The sequence below is a fragment of the Hyaena hyaena genome, unplaced genomic scaffold (genome assembly GCF_003009895.1).
Source record: "Hyaena hyaena isolate Hyena2069 unplaced genomic scaffold, ASM300989v1 scaffold_87, whole genome shotgun sequence".
Lineage (NCBI taxonomy): Eukaryota > Metazoa > Chordata > Mammalia > Carnivora > Hyaenidae > Hyaena > Hyaena hyaena.
In genome coordinates, this window is record NW_024080718.1 from 2,492,261 (window position 1) to 2,510,967 (window position 18,707).

At 39.3% G+C, this 18,707-nt stretch overlaps 1 protein-coding gene across 1 annotated transcript in view; it reads right to left on the reverse strand.

Moving 5' to 3' along the window:
• The window catches only part of GRIP1 (glutamate receptor interacting protein 1), a 224,165-nt gene that overhangs the window by 160,583 nt on the left and 44,875 nt on the right, over window positions 1–18,707 (reverse strand). Inside the window, exon 3 of the mRNA XM_039234294.1 lies at window positions 15,121–15,201. Within this exon, the coding sequence (XP_039090225.1) occupies window positions 15,121–15,201 (81 nt within the window). The remainder of the gene's footprint in view (window positions 1–15,120; window positions 15,202–18,707) is intronic.

Consider the following 18,707-nt stretch of genomic DNA (forward strand, 5'->3'; position numbering starts at 1 on the left):
CTGGTGGGTTTTTGCATGTCTTTCTGGATATCTTTTTGACCAGTGTTTTATGTTGAATAACTGTTTAGATATAAAAAGCCAGAGCTACTGTGTAGAATTGGATTAGAATGATCAGATGGCCTGGTCTGGGAGTCTAGCTGAACAAAAGGGATTAGAGATAGGTTTTCTCCAGCTGAGGGGTGAGAAGAAAGAAGCAGTCTGAAAAGGAAGGACATCTGAGACAGACATATGTCAGGTGAGTATGCACAAGCAGCTAGGCACTGTAGCTTTTTAAAAGACAACGGGAAGGACAATGCCTGGGATCTCATTCAGGGTGACAAGGAAACGGGCGAATGATAAACTTCAACAAGAAATTAGACTTCTTAAATAATCGAGTCAAAGTGGGACTTAGAGCTACACTTGCTTGGATTCTTTCTTCAATGGATACCTACATACCCATGGGTCTAGCACGAGCTAAGACAACCTGATTGAATAGAGAAATTAAAGTATTTCTGACACCTTTTAAGATTATCCATCCTTTTAAAGAAGCTAATACTTTTCAAAATGTTCTCATCTCCACGATCCCATTTAACCTTTAGAATAACTCTGTGAAGAGGATAGCACTGCCATTTTAGAGATGAGGAAATGGAGATTTGAAAACTAGTTTATGAGGTGGAACTTCGTATCTGTTTTAGGCACATGACAACTGCCTCATATAACTGAATGCCAGAAATGTTCAGACTTATCCTAAAGTAATTGCTAAACAACGGACACAAGAAGGTAATGAAATACTCCTGAGAAAGGAGCTGAAAAATAGGGCCATCCCGAGGTAGACTCCAAGCCAGCAGAGTAACAGTAAGCCAGTGAATCAGTCCCTCTCATTTTGTTACAGATGTCATAGGCATTTATTTGACTTTCTTTTGTTTTATGAGATGTGATCCATTTCAAATAAAGAACAGATGGAAAACCAATAGTATACTCACTGCAGATAACCAAGAAGCAAGGCATCAAGGGAGCCCCGTAGACTCTCCATGGAGAAGCCAGGAAGCAGGGCTTCAGTGAATTTAAGTTTGATTGGAACCCTCTTGAGATCTCACTGCAATTCAGAAAAGGAAGAGGCTGTACTGCCCACATCAAGGACAGCGCCCACACCCTACCTTTGGCTTCCTCCACTCTGACAAGGACAGACTTCTCTCCTAGCCCCTCTCCTGGGTCAACTCTTTCTTCTGCCCCACATGGGAAACAACTATATTCTGGTCCCAAAGGAAAGTCTTCCCATTAGGGTGAGCAGCAGGGAATGAACAGAGACACCAGAGTCATTACTATTTCTTCTCTGTTCAGTCCTTTGTATTAGTACCTCAATCACCATAGGGAACATAGCCTCACCCAACTATCTTGTAGCTTCACTCTGAATATGAAATGTTTTAGTCCTGTCTAGCCCTCTCTGCTCTCCCTCCCTCCCTCCTTCCATTGCATACTTATTGTTAATTTGCTAAATGCTAGGCACCTTGCCATCTAGCAATAAACAAGACAGACTCAGTCCCTGCCCTCAAAGAATTTATATTCTAGTAAGAAATACAGATCCTACACAACAAAAAATCATAAGTGTGATTAGTAATAATTAGCAAAACGAAGGGTAAGGGTTCTAGTCAGGGGCTAATTAGGAAACAACTGCTTGAAAAATATTTGCAACTGGTTCCTTACGTTCACATGGTCGCATGGTCTTGTAAAATTTGAACAAGATAGTTTTGAATTCTTTTTCTTAGAGTTGTCTCCCCTCAAATTGTATAAGGGTCAGGTGCAACAAAACCTAGGTCTTCCTACGATAACATCACCTCACATCTGAATAATACCTAAAGGATTGCCTCATAGAGGTGCATACATTTTTCTCATTTGATTCATGGAAACCTAGGATCTTAGGGATGAAAACATGGAAGCTTTCCAAGGTTAGATGACTGGCCTAAGGATACCACATCAGGCAAATCATTTGCTAGAACTTAAAAACAGGTGCTCTAACCTTAAATCTCTTCTTTCCACTATATCACTTTGGTTCACTTGGGGTATCTTGGCTTCCCAAGTTGCCAAAGTGATATATGTCAATAAAAGTTCCAAATTCTAATAAAAGCGTGCTACAACTATTTCTCTCTTTCTTCTTAAATGTAAGTATGAAACATTAAAACAAACTGTAGTTCAAACAGATTGTGAAAGTCACTTTCACATGACAGGTGAAAGAATATTTACTGATTTGTATTGAGTTAGGGACCTGCCAAATCCTCATTTGGAAGCCGACACCAGTTCCAGAAAATAACAACTTTGTGTTAAAACTCTTGAGAAATATGCCCTGCTGAATATCTAAAGAAGAGGCTTACTCTTTTTTTTTTTTTGCTCTTTTAGTTTCTGTTCAACTCAGTGATATATATACACACACATGCGAATGTATTTTTCTTATATCTGTATCTGAAATCTGTATACATGTTTCCTAAAAAAAATTACAAGCCTCTGTTTTCCCCCATTACATATTTTTCTTTAACAGATTCATCATGTGGTCTGAATACAATACCCACCCATGTTATCAAGTATGAACAGAGCAAAGGACAGTTTCTTTTTAAAAGCACAATGCCCTACCAACGCCTTCAAAATCCATTAAAGAATATCTCACCAAGCCCAGGAGAGCATTACAATAATTGCTTCTCTTACCCAGGTGAAAAAGGACATATCTGTCAACTAAAGAAGTGCAGAAGCAATTAACACCTCAACACTCTACTGGGAAATTGCTTAAATTAAGGAAATAACAGGGATGCCTTATGGTTATTGTATCTCTAATATTTAGTTATTAGCATGGCTGGAGAGTGCCTCCATCACTCCCATCTACTCTCCCCAGCACAACAGGGTCAAGAGCCAGTGTGTGCATGACTTGGGGTGTATCTGGATGTCTGCATGTGTGGCACATAATGATACTTCAGTCATCTCATTCTTCAGAGGCTCAGTGCAGAAAGAGGGTTGGTAGATGCACTAATGAAATCAACATGCAAGGCTCTAGATGTCTTAAGTCAGAAACTTCTCAGGCATAAAAAACACATTTCCGAATTCTGTGCTACACAGTAGAACTGCCTTATCCATTCTCTTCCAAAGCTGGGCTACTACATGGGACGTTCACATTTACCAAGCCTTCTAGACAAATAACAGAGGCAGGTGACTGAGCCGGGGAGTGAATCAGACAAGTTGAAACCCTTGTTTGTCAGCAGCAAGATCAAGAGAAAACCTAGAAATCCAATCTTTCTCTCTTCTGGGAAACACCCAGTAATGTTATATAGACTTTCCTGAGCAGTATAGGTATACAAACCTGCTTGGAGTTTTGAGAAGCTGAATAAAAAGGGCCTGAAAATCTACAAATCTTAGTAAAGGTAAAATATATTTCTTTCTTTTCTCCCCACCCCATCCCTAAAGCTTGACTGGTAAAGAGGGATCAAAGCCACTCAAAATTCCCAGAGAAAAGTATATAGGATACTCTAGTTCCCATTTTTATACAGGTGAAGTCAGGTAGAAATGAAAAAGATAGCATGTAGAAGAAAAGTAGCAATGAGTCAGGAAGATGCTGGAGGAGACTATGAAGGAGGAAGGCAGTTCTTCACCTTGCCTGGTGACTGAATTACATCACAGCTGATCTAAAATTTCAAGACCTACATCCATTTGGTTATCTTCACTATGTGCCTATAATCACAATCCAGCACCTGTCTGGATACCCTCAAAAAGCTACCTATGTCATTTTCAGACAGTTTCAATGAATGAGTAATAACTACATTTATTAAACACCTTGTAGGGACTAAGCCTGACTTCGTATGCTGTGGCAGACAGATTACAGGGTAGTCTTCTAGGATCCCTAACTCCTGATCCTAAGCCCTGTGTCGCTCCTTTTCTTGAATGTGGGTGCAACCTATGATTTGTATCGAACCAGCAGAATATGGCAAAGGTGCCAGGATGTAGATGATTACACGTACATGGTTTTGTACATAAGGCTGTAGTGCCCGTCTAGCTGGAGACTTCCTCACCCTTGTGGGTTTTGTGGAAGCAGGCAGCCATGCTGGGGCTGGAAGTGGCCTTCGGCTGACAGTCAGCAAGAAACTGAAGCCTTGGATGGAATTCAGGCAATACCCTGAGCAAGCTTGGAAGCAGATCCTTCCCCAGTCAAGCCCCGTTTGAGACCGCAGCCCTGACTGTAGCTTTGTGAGACCCTAATTAGAAGACCAAAGAAGCTGTACCTAGATTATTGACTCACAGAAAAAGATTTAAAACGTTTATTTATTTATTTTTGAGAGAGAGAGACAGATAGAGAGAGACAGAGAGAGAGAGAGAGAGAGAGACAGAGAGAGAGAGAGAGAGAGAGAGGAGCGGGGGAGGGGGGAGGGGGAGACAGAGAATCCCAAGTAGGCTCTGCACTATTAGCACAGAGTCAGATGCAGGGCTCAATCTCACAAACCATATAACCTGAGTTGAAACCAAGAGTCAGATACTGAACTGACAGAACCACTCAGGAACCCCACTGACCCACAGAACATTTTAAGATGCTAAGTCTGTGGTAAAACTGTTACATAGCAATAAAACACCAATATAGGCACTCTCTATGCATTAACTTCATTAGTCTTCATTATACTTCCATTTGATACAATGGGAAAACTGCTACATGAAGCCTGACACTTAAGTAACCTGCCTAAGTCCACATAGCAGTAGGTGGCAAGGCTGGAATTTAAACAGGACAGGTGAACTCCAGAGCCTGTGTTCCTAACCGGCCATGTGTACTGCTTTTCTAAACTTCTTAGAAAGTTCTACCTTAAGTTGCTTCCAGATCTGACTTCCTATAACTTACCCTCATTGCAGAGGTCAAAAATCTAAATGCAGGGGCTAATTAGATGCAATAAATGAATGAGACAGGCTGGGGCAACTTGATCAGGAGGGTGTGGTGTGGGCATGAAATAGAGTGAAGAGTAACAGTCATTGCCTCATGGTATTTGCTGGCCAAAGAAATGCATCTATAGGCTTCCCTGAGCCAATGGCATGCTGCTGGCTGGTGACCTCCAACATAGGAGCTCCAGTTATGCCTCTGAGATGATGGAGAACACATCAACCCCTTTTCTACAGGACTAAAAATATTTGAAACCGGTGATCATTTTTTGTTTCAAATCTTCTGTTTCATCCTACCGAAATGAGTGGTGACAGCCTTACATTTTTGTTGTTCTCTTTTGCAGGTGGTCTTCTTGACACATGGATAAATACTTATAAGGTTGTTGACTCTGCAGTATCAGCTGTCAGAGATACCTCTTTCTCTTCTCCATCTGCAGGATTGGGTGTCATGTGCCTACCATGATACAGTGGCACCAGGTAGCTCTAATCCACATAATCCTTGTCATTACAATACCTAAAACAATTACCCACCAGGTATTACATATTTTAGCATTAAGAGTCAAGTGACCCATAAGCATATGGAGCAAAGCCTGAGTGAGGGAGCTCTTCCACATTCACCCTCTATTCCTCCTCTCATCTCAACGGAAACCACTGTCAAAATCTGTGTCTAAACTTCCATTCTCTTTTCAGGTACTAACATTTAACCTAAATCGGAATAATCAACACAAGGGTAACTTGTTGTTTTCAACATAACACTATGGCTTGGAGATCTTTTCATGATATGGCCTGTAAAAATTTTTTTAAATGTTTTTGTATTTATTTCTGGGAGAGAGAGAGACAGCATGAGCAGGGGAGGGTCAGAGAGAGAGGGAGACACAGAATCTGCAGCAGGCTCCAGGGTCTGAGCTGTCAGCACAGAGCCCAATGTAGGGCTTGAACCCATGGACTGTGAGATCATGACCTAAGCCGAAGTCAGACACTTAACTGAATGATCCACCCATGCGCCCCTCTTACAGTTTCATTAACAAGCCAAATTTGTTCTGACGTCAGGGCCTTTGCACTTGCTACATTTTTGGTCTACAGTCCTCTTCCTCCAAGCTGTTATGTGGTTTGTCCCTCATTTTAGGCTCCTTCAAATGTTATTGCCTCCTGAAAGGCAATCTCTTTGACTTTTCATTCAAAACAGATCCCATATCTTTCTGCCCCCACCACTCTCTACTCCTTAACACTAGTTTATTTCACTTTATTGTACTTAGTATAGTGTGACCTTATGTTAGGCTGTTGTTACATGTATGTCTCCACTAGCGCGCCAACTCGAGGAGGACAGAGGCTTGTACGATAATCCTAGCACCTGCAACAGTAAGAGGCACAGAGTCGGTGCCCAACAAGTTGTTGAATACTTAAATGTCGAATGACTGTATAAAGGTCAGTTTTGATAAAGACTCAGAATAAAGAAATGAGAGATCACTTTAATTATAATGGATTTAGTGAGCAAATAAAAACTTAGCTGGAGAAAACAAAGCAATGCAAGTATGCAACTACGCAAGGGTAAAAGGCAAGTGCCAACAGTTTACATTCTATGCAGAAAATAGGAAAGCACCACAGGTGCAATCAAACTCTTAAAGAAAAGAGATTTGGAAGGTGCTTATAAAGTATTTCCCCCCAAAGTATGAAGCAGAAATCCTATAACATCAGTTTAACATCTCATTCAGTAATAGGCTTTAGGAATGTGTAAGAATGTCTAATTTTAAAAGAATTAAAATATATATATATAGAGAGAGAGAGCACACATTGCTTGGAGTCATTCTTTACTCATTTAATCTGATAATGGGGGATATATATGTACTCATTTTAGAAATTTCTTTGCGAGGTTAAATGCTCTGCTACAGATCAAAGTGATTGATTCCATTTATTCAGTGTTATTCTAAAGCTTTGTATTGTTCCAAAGTTTAAAAAGGAAAACATAAAGTTATAGAGTTATGATGTTGTCAGTTTAAGAACAAGCATATGAAAGCCTGCATGGCCAATTTTAAGTTTTTCCTTTGAATTGCAAGCCCTGAAAACCACAAGTATATAAAAGAGATTATATTATAGCACAACTTGAAGGCACTGCCAGTTTTCTTCCTGAGTTTCTCCTAGCTCTTTGTTACATAGAGAAATAATGGTATGATCCCCATGACTACAGACTCTACTCAGTGACCCACGTCTGATGAAGGGCACCAGTCAGTTATGACTGAGATGGACACCTTACATTTTCTGGATACTCTGAGCAGAGGCTCAGTTGGCCTGTAGAAGTTAGAGTCTTTATGCCTCATACTCATTAAGGATTTCCTCCATCACCTTCTCTTTTTAAAAATTTTATTTATTGGGGCGCCTGGGAGGCTTAGTTGGTTAAGCGTCCGACTTTCGCTTAGGTCTTGATCTCGCGGTTTGTGGGTTCGAGCCCCACGTCGGGCTCTGTGCTGACTGACAGCTCAGAGCCTGGAGTCTATTTCAGAGTCTGTGTCTCCCTCTCTCTCTGATCCTCCCCCTGCTCATGCTGTCTCTCTCTCTGTCTCCTAGAAATAAATAAAAAATATAAAAAAATTTTTTATTTATTTATTTTAAGAGAGAAAATGAGAGTGCAAGCGAGGGAGACACAGAGATAGTGAGAGAAGGAGAAGAATCCCAAGCAGACTTTGGCTATCAGCACAGAGCCCGATGCGGGGCTCAAACTTACACACTGTGAGATCATGACCTGAGCCGAAATTGAGAGTCAGAGGCTTAACCAACTGAGCCACCCAGATGCCCTGTCCACCACCTTCTCCTTTTATGCACCATTCAGGGCTTTGGTTGAACTTGATTTTTATTTAGGCTTTACCCAAGTTCCACTATTTTCCAGGCCCTGTGATGTTGGGCAAGTCATTTTAGCTCTCCAAACTCAAGTTTGCTCATCTGTTAGAGAGGAATAAATAAAACTTTTTGCAGTAAGCTGGGAGGAAGAAAAAAACCAATATTTATCAACATGGTTAGTCTAATACTTGAAGCACTGCATGAAGTGAACGCAACTAGTATTTTTGTAATTATCTATAGCTTCCCTCACTTTCTCTTTCCAGATTAGGCTGCTCTTAATGATCATTTCATTCTTGTCTTTCCCTCCGCTTTGGATTAATATGGTTCAACCTCGTCTTTCTCTTTCAGTATTTCTTCTCATTTTATAGCAAAAGCCCCAAATGCCTTCCACTCCTGTTCAGATGGCCTGTTTCTGCACGTTGAATCTCTGACTACTTATCAACCTACCAACAAAGTAGACAGCCTGGGGTTCTCGGAGTCATTTCTTTTGGGGGGAATCTCATTCCAAACTGGTGCTTTTCCAACTATGGTGCATATAAACATTAATGTATGTATTTGAGAGGACATGGAAGCCTTTAGAACCATTTCAGAGTTGGACAATTTAAAAATTTATGTTAGAAAAATAGAATTAGTATTTCAAGGCAGATAACAAAGGTTTAGATAAGGCTATGAAAAAAACAAATCAATTTAAATGTTCTGAAAAGCACATGAATTAAGGCACAGTGAGAACACAGATATGTAATAAGTGTTATGAGGGGGACATGTGAGAGATAGAAATTTGGGAAGCTATTCTAAGTCATGTAAGCCTGCGAAAGAAGTATTGATGGGCCCAACTGCCCTATTCTAACAGTAAATTGTGTAAGACAGTTCTTCACCTTCCCTAGCACCAATCGATCAATAAAACGTTCACCCAGCCTAATTCTCTAAAGTCACTTAATTTAAAAACCCTGATTGAAGGTCTCCCTAACTTGGAAACTGGCAGAATTAATTTTTCTTCACTGCAAAAGTAGTAGAGGGAAAAGATTTTCTCTTTATAGTTGTGCACATATCCTTGAGCCTCCTTGTAAAATGTTCTTCAGACCCTGGGAGGGTCCCCCTGGAGGCTGTGCTGGCCATCACCGTCACTTCTTGAGCTTACTGGGTGTACCTGGAGCATGACATTGACTAAAAGCCACCACTCCTGTAGCACGGGGGGGGAGGGGGGGGCGGTGGAGGGCTCGGGAAATATCGAGGCACAGCACTAAATCACGACAAATGATTTCCCCCTAAATTGCACGCTGGGAGAATTATTATTTAAAAATTGTTTGCAGCATATGTACCACTTTATTATATTTCACCCATGTTTACTAAGGTGTGAGAGGAGTTCAAACATAATAGACTGTCATTTTTTGAATTGCTAATGAAAGCAGCAGCCCTGAGCACACAAATCAGGCTGGCTGGCTTTGCCCAGTGTTGTCTGAGAAGTCAGTACGTACAACCAGCCACACAGCAAAGTGGATCGGTTCTCTGGCAGAAATCGTTAATGTGTACCTGCCATAATAAGTAATAAGTTCTGCCTTGCACCACTCTATTTATAGACTGGCTATTTTCACATAATTTTTAGCCTTTTTGCCACAGCAGAACACTTGAATGAATCATTCTCATCTTGCCAATTGTATTGTTAAATTCTGCTCAAACCTTCAATGTTAACAGAAATGCACAGACATTGTCTGTTCAAACAGAAACACGTAGGGCGTGAGGGAGACCTCTGGCCTTTGACATTCTCTAGCTTCTAGCTGACCTATATTCCATTCATTAGTCTTGGGCAGCAGATGATTTCCTGAGAAATGTCATATTTGGAGCAGCCTCGAGGACCACATGAATAGCTGCCGCACAGCATCTTCAAGGAATCAGGAAGTATATGGTCAACAGAGATTGTTACACTTGCTTTGTAAGGAAGTGTATTGGCCACGAGGGAACAGACTGCACAGAGAGCACGTGTCTGCTGCTCTCAGTCTGCTCGTTCATTCCACAAGTATTGACTGAATGCCTACCATTTGGCTACTGCTGTTAGCTCTATGCAGTGGACTCACACTGGTGAACAAGACATATATAGCAACTGCCCTCCAGCTGCTTACATTTTCGTGAGGAATTCACAAAGAAGGAAAAACAATGCATTGCTCAGTTAATTTCAGAGAACTATAGCTACAGTACCCGGACAAAACAAACAGGTGGGGGTGCAAGCAGGATCTCAGACATATGTGTAGCTCCCAAGAATCCTGACTTTATCATCTTAGACATTTATCTCTAAAGACATGATAGAGTTTTGCTAATTTCTTAAAAATTCAATAATTAGAATGTTGGTTGTTTTGTGTTCTTAATGCAGACTATGAGGGGCTTTCGTAGTGCACACCCTGGACCTAAGTTCCCTAGTCCTTACCTTGGCCCGCTGGATGTTTTAAGGATGCAGGGACAGCCTGACGGAGTAGCAAAGGTGCTTGTCTTTTGGTATTTTCCTGCATGGGTCACTTGCTCACTAATGCCAGAGTTCAACTCGGTATCTTTGGGCAGCATTAGTACACTAGGCCACCATTCTTTTCTTCTTCTTCTTCTTCTTCTTTTTTTTTTTTACTTTTTGTCTTTGAAATAATTTGAAAATTATAGAAGAGTTGCAGGACCACTATGAAATACTCCTTCTCACACACACACACACACACACACACACACACACACACACAGAGAAATAACAATTTTTCTTTTCTAAATCATATGAGAATATGTTGTAAATACAATGGTCCTTTACCTCTCCCCTCTCAGCTTCATTGAGATGTAACTGATAAGTTACGTGAACAATGTGATGACTTGATACATGTATACGTTGTTCAGTGCCTTCCTACGTGCTTGATTCAGCTGCCTTTAGTTTAGCACCTGTGACACCTGCCCATTTTTTTTGGAAGAACTCAATGGTGGGACCAAAAGGAAGAAAGGAGAACCAGCCCCAACCAGAATAAATGCCCTTCACGGACCTGCACAATGTCACAGCTGTAAAATTCTGTGTAAATGTCACACTATATGTGCTGTCATAATGAAGATTTTGACCAATGAAGCGTCAAATTGTGTGTTAACGAAGGCAAGGCAATTCTGAACAGGGAAGGCAGAACCTTTAAAATTCCTGTCCTTTCCTTCTTAATTCAAGGTTGACAGCCTCTCTGCAGTGCCAATGGCCCTCTATGACTTACCAGACTGATTTTCCAGTAGGCGTCGACCCTGCCTAGATGTATTCTAAAGAGCTTGGGTGTATACATGGTGGGCTAATGCACATTTCAGACTCAGCTCCATGGTTTTACTCTCCCAGCAAATACCCACATGTGAGGAGCAAGAATGACTGATATGGACTTCATTCCATTATGACCAAATTGATAAGTGTCTCTTTTAAATTCTAGGAGCAAAACTCCCACACAAAGTTTTGTAGCTCATTTTGGCTACAGAGTTGAGATCATTTTTCCTGGGGCACCAAGTTTGGAAATACAGTAGATGTGAAATGCTTACTATCTTGCATTTGTGAATTGCCCAGAAGTCTTTGTGAAGACTAGCATAATATAAGAAAGCTATCCTACTTGGAAAGAGGAAGCGTGTCAAATAAATAACACACCGGCTCTAGGCCTTGGGGTCTATAGTAGTCTCCTATCTTTTTCCTTCATTAATATTAGACAGACATAATTAAATGCCTCATCTCTAAGAGGGTAAAGCCATCAATTATTGCACAATGTGTTAAACTAAGAATCAGTACAAATTTCCTTTAATAATTTGGACGCATCCTTCAAGTGGCAAACATTACCAGTACTCTGTCAGACAAAAGGGAACAGATCGACAGATTCTTTTTAATAAAAAGATGTGTGGTAGACCTGTTACTTCAAAGTATCTTTGTACTTGGAAATCATCTTCTCCTTGATAAAAAAAAAAATCGGAAGAAATGAGACTGAAGATATGCCTCCTTAATATTTCTTAACAGACTTAACATCTTTCCTCTAAATTTAAGCTTCAGTGTTACAGAGACACTCACGTCATTTTTACTATCATCATTATTAAAATTTTTAAAAACCTTATGAAAGGCCAAAAAAATCTTTTTGTTCCTACACACTTAGTGTCGTAAGAGAGATGATTAAAATGACAAGTTTCCAAATAACATGAATAATGCATTTCCCCTTTATCCAAACCAAGAGTAGGTGTTCATAAGGGATGTTAATCCATTCTGTCTTTGTGTGTGTGTGTGTGTGTAAGCAGAGAAAAGAAGGATGATGAAAGGATTTATAGCTAGAATTGTCACTTAATAAAAGATACATATTTGACTTGTGAGCATGAAATAATTGCTGCAGTAATATTGAGTTTAGACAGGGATGGTGGATCTTAATATAAATAAAATACAAATCACATTTCTGGAAACATTCAAGGTTATCTCTTTGGGGCAGAATTATTACAAGTTACTCTTTATTATGCCATGAAAATTGTGGAGCCCATGTTAAGAAGTCTCATCTATGTATACGTGTATAAATATTTACTCCGGGAAGCACCAGGTCTATATTTGTAACATAAGTTCCAAAGAACTGAGCTTTCATAAACCTTGGATAGAGAAGTTTCAGATGCCTTTCCATACCTTACACTTTTCCTCTACTACACTCTCACCCCTTCTATCAGAGAAAGTGTTCACGTGAATGATCATCACCATTGTTGGAGGATGGAGAGTGAAGTCTGGGGGTAGATGTGAGGAAAGCTATATCTCCTTTAAGGTTCCAGCTTCCCTGTGTTTGCTTATAGTGCCCAGGGCAGCAAGATGACCCTAGGCCCAAGGCTGCATCTGCCCTAAGAGTTACCTTTGCATTGAGAAGATAGACGGTCTGTAGATTAGCCAAGCTCTTGTTTACGCCTTATTTCAGTTCCTCGCTGGATTTTTCTCTAGACACATCTTTCCTTGCTACCATGGTGGTAAAACACCTTTGAGGAAAGTAAGATTGGGAGGGGAACACAGGAGAAGGAACAAAGGATATAAACTTGCATTTTGCTCTTATACTCCATGTGGTCCGATGGAACTCATCCGGAGAACATTTCAGGATTTTTCAGCTAAAGCTCCAGGAATTAATAAGGAGCATACATTTCCCCAGCCCTCTTCCTCTGTGTATCTCTTTCTCATAGGGTAGGGGTAATGGGGTAAAGGTAGTAAACATAGTAGGGGTGACCGGTTAAGACTTCTGGATGTTGGGTTAGATCTTTCCTTAAGTGACTTCTTAGCCAAAGATCAAGGGAGGACTCTCCCCACCTTTTTTCCTCCTCCCTTCCCTTCCCTTCCCTCCCCTCCCTTCCCCTCCCCTCCTCTTCCCTTCTTTCTTTCTTTCTTTCTTTCTTTCTTTCTTTCTTTCTTTCTTTCTTTCTTTCTTTCTTTCTTTCCTTCCTTCCTTCCTTCCTTCCTTCCTTCCTTCCTTCCTTCCTTCCTTCCTTTCTTTCTTTTTCTTTTGCCAGCACAAGAATAGGTTCTTGAAAGTAGAGAGACAGAAAAGTCAAATAAGTAAAGGTTCAGAACTCCAAGTATTAGAAGTCAGTCAGGAAACAGTTTTTAAGAAGTTCCTAATTTTCTCCTTGAGATAACAGTAAGTAATAATCAGCTATTAACCACTTTGGTTTCTTAGCCCTCTGGGTGGTGAAGTCTTTTTTCTTGGGCTATTCTAAATAAGAAGATTTTCCCCAACCCTTCTGGCTGCTACCTCATTAAAGATGAACAAAGAGATGTCTGTCCATGTTGAAACCCCAAGAAAGTAAACCATGAAGCCTACAAAACAGGTTTGTGGTTCTAATTAAATTGATTTGAATTAAATTGATATAAGGAGGGACAAAGGAAAACATTCTGTAATGAAGAATCACTATGTGTCATGATCTAAGGATTACGATGAATGACTTCTTCGTATCTAGCACATAACTTAAAAAACTACTTAATGACTTTAGGGAAAAGTTTGGCCCTCAAACACCAGAGAACCCATGAAAATGAAACATAATTATAGTCAGTGCTTTTGTTTAAAGGGGTAAGAACACTAGGAAGTCCCTTCACTCTTCCCAACAGAGGAGTATTGCATACTAGCTAATGCAGAGAAACCAAGAAGGAATTGATGGATAACTGGCATTCTTGAACTTCAAACTTTGGGTACTTCCTTACTGCTGATAAGGAGAAAGTAGAGAACACAGACCATACCTGACTACAGTAGTTTTTCTAAGTGTGATCAGCATTAAGAATGATGGGTTTATTGGATGGGATAGAAGAAATTTCGGCACCGGGGGAATGCCATCTAATTATAGAATTCAAATTACTTTAGAATCTTCAAAACACCCAAACAAGGATGGATAGCATGTTCACAATATGCCTATTTATAAGCCATGTACTTTCATAATGAATCTAAGCCTTCACAATAAGAATAAAAATAACGACATGTCATTCTTACAAAAGTAAATAATAATCATGAACAGGGTTGCTCAGAAACTGGACTCATAGCGCTCTTATTCAAATGGAAAAATTCCGCTATTCACTGACAGATTTGCCAGACCATTCAACTGAAATGTTGGAAACACTGCTTTATTTCTCCCGAATTGTTAAAGTACTGTGCTCTAAAATCCCATACCTAAGATTTAGCTGTACTCAAGTCACTTGTTATAAAATATATAAAGGCACTGTTTTTATAAATGTCTAAATGTATTAATGATTTTAACCCTTCTTTTAAGTCTAGTTACTTCCATAAGAGGTTTTTCACAAATTAACTAGCTGTATATAATTTGAGTAATATTTTGAATTTCTTCCTCTTTTAGAACTTCTGTGTCATTCTCAAATTCAAAGCTTCAAAAATATTGAAGTGTTGGGGTAAGGCATTTGTCAAAAATATTTTTTGAAAAAACAGGTATCACTTATTGTATCATAGGAATCCTAATTGCATCTTCCTAACGAGACAAAGACCCAGAATTTTATAAGAGTTGCCCAGTGGAAGTATATCCAGGTTCACAGAGATAAGAAAGGAGTAATTTGTTATTCAGAATATATATGTTCAGCTACAGCAATTTTGAACCCCTTGGTTCTGGCTTGTACATCTCAATAAACAGATGCTGCCATGAAAGTCACCCCCTGAAAACAGAGAAGAGAGTAAGTGAATTGAGTGAGAGCTGACATAACTCCAAGTCATTTTACAAAGGATTTGCACATAAGATGATTTCTCACGAGTTGGCAAGCTTTTCCAAAGTCTAGTTTTTATGAATTTCCTTCGAACAAGTTGGGTGGAATGCAGTGGAATACCCTATGAAATAGCATTGATTTTTATTACCAAGTTGGAACTATTTAGGATCACCAAATAACAGGGTTCAAAAGTAAAACAGCTGAAAAATCCAACAGTCTGGTCTAACCTGGGATGCTCTGTCTCCTCACAGCCAACGCTCCATCAGGCGGCTTTGTCTGGCTGGCGGATTTAGTGTAGGGACTCTCATCTGCAAAGGTACAATGAAGCGTTTGGTTAATTTCCATCCAGTTTCTAAAGCAGTGAAGATTTTTTAATGGACTGCAATCCTTCTGCCAAAGAGAGGTGATAGTGTATGGTATAGTAGAAAGAGTTAGGAGATTGGAGTATTAACCTTGGCAAGTCATTTAAAATGCACTGAATGTTGATTTTTCTCTCTTATAAAAGAGGAAGGGAGATACTTTCTCATCCACCTCTTAGGATTGTCAGGATCAAGCTATAGTATACCTGAAGGCATAAAATGGTAAGAACTATGCAAGTACAGCATATGCAGTACAAATTATTTGCCTGTCACCTACATGCATTGATAAATAAGTATTAGTGAATATCAGTAAGAGGAAGACAAAGAAGGAATAAAATGACTCAGTGGACACTAAGAAGAATCAGGTTGAAGAACAAAGGAAATGAAACAAAATGTTGTATTTTGGATACAGGGCATTATAAGCAGATGACAGAGCATTAGTATTGCAGGAAAATAAAGACACACAGAATTAGTAGGTTCCTCTTAGAAGTGCAATATGGCATCCAGAGATATGGAGGGATATGGACATTCAGAGTAAGACCAGAGAAGCTGTGTAGAGAAGAGGAAGGGAATGACTTGGCAAAAGAAGACGTATATTACAATGGGCTGATCTGCCCTCTTTTAGAAAGAGATAAAAATAACCTGCGAACCATAAAGAGAACAACCAAAAAGACAGAAGGACTAAAGCTCAGCATATCTGTGACAGGCAAGAAGCTGGATGAGCAAAACACTAGGTGACAAGATCACAGAGGTGATGGACCCATGAAATTCTAAGTAAAGTGGTTTATATTTAAATATAGAAAAGGATTTAATCTGGCTTGGAATATAGGAGTAATGAACTAGGATGGCAAATATTAGGGTTAAAAAAGAAAGGAAGAATTCTTCCTAATCTGCATGGGGCATTTGTATAAAGTTAAGAGATGTCTGAGTGACAGTCTTAAACATTTTCAAGAATAAGATGTGTATGGCCTTGGTAGACATGATGTAAAATAATTACCTAGCTCATCTAGTCAAGCTAGATGACCCAAATGGTACTTCTGGCCATACGGTAAGGTAAGTTTGTTGTGGTTGTTGTAATAGAAAATCATTAAATGATTAAAAGGAACCATATTGTACATTGCAAACTATTAAATATAACAAGGATTTAATTCAGCAAGTAGGCTTTATCATCTGAAAACATTAATTCTCCCAACTAAGTGGTTTGTGTTTCAAAACTGAGGAACTCAATTCCTTTCTAGGATGTACTTCTGGTTGAAATGATTCACGATTTCTTCATAAAACTTACAAAGCATCTATAAACAGTGACAAAAAGGAAAGATTAATGCTGTTGTAAGCTGCAATTAACTTAAAAAATGGAAATCACGCGATTTCATGTTTATATTCCATTTATCACACAATTCTTTATGCTCTTCCAATCACAGATATAATGTACCAACTTTTGGATACCAATATAATCAACAGCATCATTTTTTGCTTATAATATAGTATCCTAGGTCTTTGACTCTTCTCCATGCAGATGCAAGTTTGAGTATAATCAGAAACCACAACGGGGCGCCTGGGTGGCTCAGTCCATTGAGCGTCCAACTTCGGCTCAGGTCATGATTGCATGGTTCGTGGGTTCGAGCCCCACATTGGGCTCTATGATGACAGCTAGCTCAGAGCCTGAAGCCTGCTTCAGATTCTGTGTCTCCCTCTCTCTCTGACCCTCCCCTGCTCATGCTCTCTCTCTCTCAGAAATAAATAAAAAACATTAAAAAAATTAAAAAGGAATAAATAAATAAAATATTTAAAAAAAGAAACCACAAGACAAAATGTAAGCATTGTACTACAAAAATCTCTATTTGCCCTACCATTTCCACTTGAGTATTTGAGTGCTTTTCTCACAGTATTGATTTAATAAGCAAGCAATATGTTTTATACAGCACCTATTAAAACAAACTTACTATATATGAAAATTTGGATTCTTTATAAAACCAACTAAAAATATATTTCCTTTTATAATCCCAAGCTTTGAAACTGTATATGCATGAGTACAGAACACTGAGCCAAGGAGATATAGATCATAACAACTAGTTTTAGGAACAGCATCTTGCAAGCCTAAAGGCTTTGCTCAGTTTTCAATTTGTCAAGAGTCCAGCCAATTAAAGTCTTGGGTTGAATCCAGTGTTGGATTTTCTAAAAGGGCAATAAGAGATTTGCCCAGGGGGCTCTGGGGTTTTTTTGCACTCAATGTTCTATTTTAAGGAGCTATTTCTTTAGAAATTTACCACTTTGCAGTATAGAAGTAGACAACCTTGGTAAAATTGTTTTCTCATGTATATTTGAAAACAATTTTCTTGACTTAGAGCTGACACAGTCTAGCTATGCACATCCTAAAAGGCTGAAACTACGTTACAGATGGCCACCTGGCCAGTGTCTACATATCCATTTCCCAGTCCCCACTCCCTCTCCCAGAATTAACAGCGTCCTTACTGAGCATAAATAAAAGTAAACAATTATCCAGAAGCCAAAAGTTGTATTGGTCAAAGTACCAGACTGAAGTAAACTTGATATTATTTAAGAAGAGCTTGCCAAAGTCCATCAAGGTGAAAGCAATAATTCCTAACGGAAGCGAGTCAGAATCCTGGCAACGTTTACCATGAGAATTAACTCAAACACAGCAACACAACAGCGTGGCACCATCTACCATTTGCTTTTAAGAATATATGCTAAGAATATCTGTTTATTTGAAACCTCTAGGAGGCATCGTGGGGCTTTTATAAAAAGCTACCCATTACAGAATGGACATCAACTCTTAATGTGATTTACTCAAAGTCAACTCTTGATTCGAACTTTGCTTGACAGAAGTGGAGAAAAGACACTGAATAGATCAGTGGCTGATGGCTCCAGAGCAGGATACTAAAGGACAAGAATGTCGGGGGTACATTTTTAATCCTTGAGTGTAAAGTTATGGAGAGCTATGGAGTCTTCTATTAGGGTCTTCTCCTGGGTCCCTTAGTGGAGATTCATTGATATATCATTAAAATTTCATGTTATAATGAATAATTTAGGCTAGTCTTTTTATTTTATAGTCAGGACTGAAAGTCCAGAGAGGTAAATATATAGAAGAACACACATGTAGAGTGAGTCTGGACTGAATTTTTTAAATTTTTATTCTCATGCTCTTTCCTCCTTATGTTATTTCCTCTTGGATGAACAATGAGCTTTGATAAGTTATTTGCATGTTTCTGTATCACACAGGTAAGCCACTGAGCACACCACTCTAGCAGAACGCTTGCATAATGTAAGCGGATTTCTATGGAGAAGGCTATGAAAATCAGCTATCAGGGTTCATTTCTTTTGTGTGTATATAAATCTCATTTCCCCCTCCTCCACAGATTTGTTTGCCTAAAATGAAGTGTATTTAAATTGTACTGCAGTATCAATTCATACTTTTAAGTTCACTTTTTGGAAGA